We start from the raw sequence: 7,058 nt of genomic DNA on the forward strand, positions 1-7,058 counted from the left end.
AAAAAAAAAAATCACATCTTGTCTCCTCCCTCACAAAAGAGTGTGTGAACTGGCATGCTCGTGTCGGGATGAAAGGGTTTCCGCACGTGTGCGCGTACGTGTGAAAGGAGTGTGTTTGCAATTTCATTCAAATATTTAAACGCAGATTAGAAAACATTGACAAAACATGGAAACGAAGCGGCAGCTGTCTTAGGGAGAAGTGGCTGTGAAATTGTTTTACACGGCACTCATTTGTAGTGTGTGCTTTGGAACATCCGTCAAATGCAAAACGCCTTTACCACCCTCGTATGAAACTCAAAAAAAAATACAAATATCTACTTTTCTTTGGCAGATGCTTAAATGGGGCACATGATGTCAAAGTGACTTTGAAATCGCATGGATACAAAGAGTTGGGTCTCTGTCGTGCCTCCTCGTCAGGCGTGAAATGACACAACCAACCCCCCTTTTTTTTCTTTTTCTTTTTTAGCTGCCGATGTCAAACACCCATTTTAAACGTATGGATTGTATTTTTGTAGACTGAGCATGCGGAAAAGCTGGTATAGCTTAATTTTTGTGAGTGTGCAAGGATCGCCACGGCCATTTGCCAATTTGGCAGATCCCATTCCGCCACATGAGGTGTTCCGGCGTCGTGAGGGTGAGTCCTTGAAGATCTGATGGTTTGGCTGGCAGAACGTGAAAAAACACATCAGAACTTCATCAAGTGCTTCAACAGCTCTTGCCGTCAGTCAGCGGGCCGGCCCACAAAACTACACCAAAGTCAGAAGAGCGCTTCCCCAAAGCGCCGGAGTTTCTTTTCAGGGAACCGAGTGGGCTGACGAGTACTTTTTGATTTGTCCTCCTTTGGTGATTTGTTGATTCTTGTCAAGTTCAACACAGTGGCAAAAAAAAAACAAAAAAACAGGCAGCTCTTTCCTCAGATTTTTCCTATGTGTCTCCACCCCCACCCCCTTATGTTGTTTTATCACAGCGGGCCATCTCCCTGCGCTGTCATGGGGAGATCTGCACAGCAGTATTGATATACAGCCCTATCTCACTTTCATCAGAGGGAAATCATTTACCAGTAGAAAGAGACGCCACCCCCCCTCCGACCCCCTCCATACCATTTGCTTTTTATTTTCCTCCACCTCTTCCAACAGCTAACACCATACCCCTGAACATCAGCTTTTATCATTGGAAAAGGAAACGGCTGTCTTTCTTTTAAAGTTGGACCTCTGAAGTCTTTCTTCTCTTTGCGAGCTCGCCAGCATGAGGGCTGCAGTGTTTTTCTGCATTATTTGTGGGTGCGGGTGGGTGTGGGTGCGAGTGCACACTCACCTGTTGATTGACAAGACTGCGCTGCAGTTTGGTCTGCATGTCGGCCAGTCCGCCCAGATTCAGAGCCACACAAGTCTGCTTATCCAGGCTGAAAGCACATGTGAAATTTCAATGTACGTTAACATGAGAATGTTTACGAAATTACTACTTTAAAAACATGTAATAAAACCATATATATATATATATATATATACACACACACACACACACACACACACACACACACAAAGACAAAAAAAAAAAACACACTAAATAGTCCAACAAATGAAAAATCCGATGTTACTACTACTACATCAGTGCTAATGTCCTCATCATATGTTTACAGAGTCATATTTACTTTTCTCACTCTAAAGTATGGGAGGGTGGACTTCATTCGGCGCATCAACCCATGGGGAGGTTTTCCTTTTTAGTTTAAAATAACGTACTTTAATCTCCAGGATCCTGCGGAATGTAATTTGTAGCTGCTCATACATTATTGAAATGATCTTCCAAAGTATATCTTTAGCCAATCCAAAAGTTGTATATGGAAGCACTTTGAGTACATCTTCGAGAAGTGTAACCTTACGGTCAAGTTGTTCCCATTTTATGCAATCAACACAAAATTTGAAAAGCGTGTGCATTTGCAGAGCATGTTCAATCAAACATCCTCCATATCTGGGGCAAGAAAAGAATCGGCTGTATATGATCGTCATTATAAGCACGTTCGGAAGACCTTATTACAGAGTCCAAAGATGGGTGAGCAAATGGTTTCTAGAAATCATTAAATCGTACTACAGCGTTACCGAGAGCAAAACGAGCGCAACCGCTGACATGCAGCGGAACATTAACAGTACAAGAAGCCATTTAAGATTTTAACTGTTTATTAAAAAGCTTTTCGGGGGAGAGGACAAACAAATGTGAAAGTCTGCTATTTTCAGAGCCAGGCCTCGACTAAGAAATGCCTATTAAATTAACGACAGTGGATAATGGCGCTCTGTACGGGCTGAAGAGCGTGCTGCCCCCGCTTTGCGCTGCTTCTTTCATGCTTCAGTGAACCTGTCCAGTTAGCGCTGAGGGGGGGGGGGCTTCTAAATACTTTATTGAAGACTTCTTAGGCCATTAAAGTACCACTGTACCTCCCCTATGTTAATGTGATGGTAAAGAAGCAAGATGGGAAATTCCATGAGGCGAGCATGCCAAAACGGTCTCTTTTTGCTTCACCTGATAAGGCGAATAAAGGACAGTGTTGTTCCATCGAATCCACAAATGCAAACCGGAGCAAACTTCAAACAATTCAGTTAAAAGAAGACTTTCACGATAATATTGTTGCATATCTGTTGATTGATGGATTCATTTCACAGTGTTTATGACGGCGGTTGCGTTGAGGCCACAATACAGTGCATCATCGTGAAAGATGTTCACTTCGTGAAAGGAGACAGACTACCTTGGAAAACATCATGAAAGTGTTACTGTGTTTCAATGGCAAGTGTCTGTTTCGGCATTTTTATCTTTTAAAATGTAAAAGATGCCACGTTGCCACTGCGCTGTAACACTGCATCTAAAAATAGCAACAGCTCACACATACATGTGTCACGTAATAAGAGCAAATATCCAATAAGAAATGAGTCGTTACTTTACATGCACAACATTTACAAGCAACTTGTTTCGGTGCATAGAGAGAAAAGGGAAAAGGGGGAAAAAAAGGGAAAAACATTCATCCGAAGTCGTTGCGATACAAAAGAACGGTTTCCCCCTGTCCTTCGTTGCGCCAATTGCAGTCCGGCATTGCATTCCTTGTTTAGGTTTGGAATATTTTGTAAATCCGAGCTTTGTCTTTGCACGTACAAACACAAAACGTACCTTGTTGTCCAAAACTAAATAACCCCGCCCCACAGCCGCACATGACAGAATGTAATTTGAATCACTTTCCATTAAGCAACCAACTCATTTAGCCTGGCAAATGCAAATAGTTTTGAAAGACGAAACCAAATTTTCTGCAAATGACATTCATAAAAAGGAAAATAATTGCAACTGACCCTTCCGGATCTTTTAATTTCACACCATGATTATGGCGCAGCCAACAGCCACGAGCCCAATTGCACACACTGACTTTGATCTGTGAAATTGCCTCTCCAAAATGCGGTGCGTCTTCCGCCGGTTTCCATCTCAGCAGATGCGCAAACTCAAACGTACCTTCCCAGATGGCGGCGTGGTGCCGAGCGGATGATGAGACATAGCCACGGAGCAAAGACAACTGCGTGAGATTTATGCGAGGATGGAACCACGCTTGGCCAAACGCCTGTGTAAACATCTGCTCCTGCGTTGAAACGCAAACATGGATGTGTGTAATTAGATGCTTAACCCAATCAGCGGCTCTATAATTACAGTCATTAGTGTCAACGCCGAGCTGCCATATTCTCTCAAGTAGGCAATAAACTCTCCAACGCGCCCCCCCCCCCCCGATCTCCCTTGCATCTTTCTTATTTACTGCTCTCACACGGCTGTATTTTATTTGATTTTTTTGGGGGAACGCAAAGCTTTGACTCCCCCCTATCTCCCGCTCTCTTCATCTGCCACATCACTTCTCTGTTTACACAAATCCTCCGCTGTGATCACAGAGGGCTCTTAATTGGAAGCACATCGTTAGCCGGGGCGCGCACGATGAGCGCTTCCTCCTGATGGGCTGTGTCACAGTGGTCCCAGCAGCGAATCAGCAACAGGCTCGCCTTCCATCATCGCCCGCATGTCAATTTGTAACGGTTCTTTTCATTTTTTTTTTTTTCCGGAGTTACTTTGAGTTGACACGAGAAAATGTGTTCAAGGATTCATGAATTTATCCTTTTACTTGATTAAAAGCGGCATACATGTTTAGCTGAAAGCAGGAACGAACTTAAGGAGCTAAAAAAAAGAGCGCAAATATAGAGTGATAGATTTGAAGATATACGTATATGCAAGTGTACAATTGTCTAAATCACATTTGAGCTTTTCCGCCTTCAATACTGATGACCCCGTTTTCACCTGACAGTCCTAGCACAGTTCCTCAGTTGGGTAGGGGCTCTTCAAAATAGTACACGGGCTCTGCAGTTTATCCAGCTCTGCCCCCCCCTCTGCCGTCATCCGAAGTGTAGTCAAAGTCTACCTTGCCCAGCTGTTCACGAACTAAGGACATTTTTCGACAGAGGTCTCATTTATTAATTGAAATATTGATCCCCAAATCACTCTTCCTCACCCGTGAGATGAAGCCATGGTGCCACAGCCGCTTCAATGCGTGGGCCATGTCATCATCGCACATTGCTTTATTAAAGGCCCTTCTAATGAAAAAGAATAAAATGTCACATTTCGCTGATCGCTGTCAGTGATAGAGGCACTGCGATGCCCCCCTCTGCCACAAGTAATAAGATTTGTACAAGGAATGCATATGGCTGCCATGCAAATAACATGACATATCTGTTGCCGTATAGATGTATGAGTTTCATACATATATGGCATTGGGGTGGGGGGGGTGTGAGTGCCGCAGTAAGAAATAGGGGTTATGATAATGAACTGAAATAAATGAAGATTCATCATAACAAAGGATGAGGAGACACTACAGAGGAAGTTTTCATTCACTGATTTTTTTTTTTTTTTTAATCATCATCTCTTCCCATGTTATTATACACGTTCAATCAAAGCCCCCTCATGCCTACATCTATATGAACTGCCTCCTCTTTTTCTCTTCTGTCTTGCTCATTCGCAATTATGAGCGAAAGACAAAGAAAAGCGATTCATCTTCCTGTCGTGGCCTCTTAATGATATCATTAAAATGACTGACAGCTTTGAATAGCGCCAAGAACTTACCCCAGTCAAAACAAATCTGATCCGTTTTGGAAACACGGCATGGTGGTTCATTAAAGGGAAGGGTTGGGGGGGGGGGGGTTGTACAACTGGGTGTGGAGGCGATGGTAGGTGGGGGCGATTATTGTTAATGAGGAAGACCTTATGGGGTCGTACTGCGGGTACAGGGAGCTGTGCTTCAGGCAGGTGCCCCCACGAACGCCACTACGCACGCACGCACGCGCACACACACGCGCACACACACACACACACACACACACACACACACACACACACACACACACACACACACACACGGGAGCGCCTCTCGCTTCCATCCTGCGCCCATCTGTGCCACGTTCATTCTCATTGCCTTAATGAACATAATAAATATATCTCGCCGCCATTGATGAATGCTATTTGACAGCCAACGGGGGTGGCAAGTAGAAGAGGACGGGCCCTTGATTGGAGTGTAATCACCGTTAAAGGCCCAGCATGAATCACATATTCAGATTGGAGAAGCGGCACCACGCGCACACACAGGTGGCAAAGCCCACGGGGTGTTTCATTCACAGCCCCGGCACTCCTGCTGTGATTGTCATCGGCGCCATTGCCGGGCCGGGAGCTCGTGTTACAACGAGGCACGGTGGGAAATGCGCGCCTTGTAAGTGGGTGGCCGGCACAAATGCGTGCGGAAGGGCCTGCTGTCACCAAGCAGCAGTTTGGAACAGGACATTTGCAAAATAAAGGATCGGCAGGAACACTTTTTGGCAGCCCGGCCGAGAGAGTGGCGGCACCGCAACTGGGAAGCATCACTCGCATCGAGAGGCACGGATGTCATTTGATGAAGACAAAGACGTGTGCTCACCAAAGAAACAACTTTGGTTTCCTTTTGATTGTGATCTTATTGCTGTTGAACTGTTTTCATTCTAGGGTTTTAGAATTGGCGCGCGGACTTGTTGCACCCACGCCTAAGCAAGATTTATGAATGGATTAACGTGTTGACTTACATTTTCTCATCTTGAAGTGCACAGAGCTCCTTGAGTTGGGCCTGCAAAACAATGCAAAAACATTTTTTTTTTAAAATTAAACACATCTAGGATCTCTTCTGCTCCTTCTTCTCACCTTGATGCTTCCCATCACTTTCTCCTGGCCTGCCGCCACTTCTTTAAGTCGCGTCACCTCCGCCTTCAGCGTGTCATTCTTCTCGTGAAGATGTCTGACAAACCACGAGGAAATGCAAACGCTCAGTTCAAGCAGACGATAGACGCTCGGCTTGACAGACGCCATTATCATCAAAAGGCTCTTGTTACACGCATAGACACACAAAACACAACATGCTTTGCGGAAGTAAAATGCTGGGTTTGCAGCATCATCATAAACCGTGTGGCTATTCATTTGAATTTGACTATTCTGATAAAGGGAAGTAGTACCAATAGACCTTTTTTATATTTCATTATTATCTTCCGACTAAACGCAGGGACCACACTGAGTTTTTTGTATGCTGCAACAAAACGACACAGCGGAGGGGTAGCAGTGGGTGCAGGGGCGGGGTATGACAGTACCATGACAGAGACTAACAAGACCACTTTTATCTCTTAAAAGACATCTATGTCACGCCCTGTCTGTGCATGTGAGTCACGGTGATGCGCGCATGACAGAAAGACTGTCATGACTAAATATGTCAGAACAGACGACTTGAATCACTTTAGTGCATGCGCACAAGAATTTTGCTAACCGTTGCTAAACATACATCAATATTCAAGGTGTACCGAGAAGGAGGCTAGACCTTGCACTGGTCTCCAACCAATAGCTACTGACATTCACAATCACGCCAATTCACAATTTAGAGCGATTCACCTCATGTTTATGTTGATGGAATGTGGGAGGAAGCCAGGGCAGGTCCAGAAAAAAAAACAAAAACATATGTGTGTGTGTGTGTGTGTATATAT

The 7,058-nt window shown here is 44.6% G+C and overlaps 1 protein-coding gene across 1 annotated transcript in view; it reads right to left on the reverse strand.

The window, feature by feature from the left end:
- Positions 1-7,058, reverse strand: part of LOC109515552 (uncharacterized) — an 18,153-nt gene that overhangs the window by 2,852 nt on the left and 8,243 nt on the right. Inside the window, exons 3-5 of the mRNA XM_019869395.1 lie at positions 6,232-6,325; positions 6,117-6,157; positions 1,315-1,402 (exon numbers count right to left, since the gene is read on the reverse strand). Coding sequence (XP_019724954.1) covers positions 1,315-1,402; positions 6,117-6,157; positions 6,232-6,325 — 223 coding nt within the window. The remainder of the gene's footprint in view (positions 1-1,314; positions 1,403-6,116; positions 6,158-6,231; positions 6,326-7,058) is intronic.

This window comes from Hippocampus comes, unplaced genomic scaffold, assembly GCF_001891065.2.
Source record: "Hippocampus comes isolate QL1 unplaced genomic scaffold, H_comes_QL1_v1.1 scaffold149, whole genome shotgun sequence".
NCBI classification, from domain to species: Eukaryota; Metazoa; Chordata; class Actinopteri; order Syngnathiformes; family Syngnathidae; genus Hippocampus; species Hippocampus comes.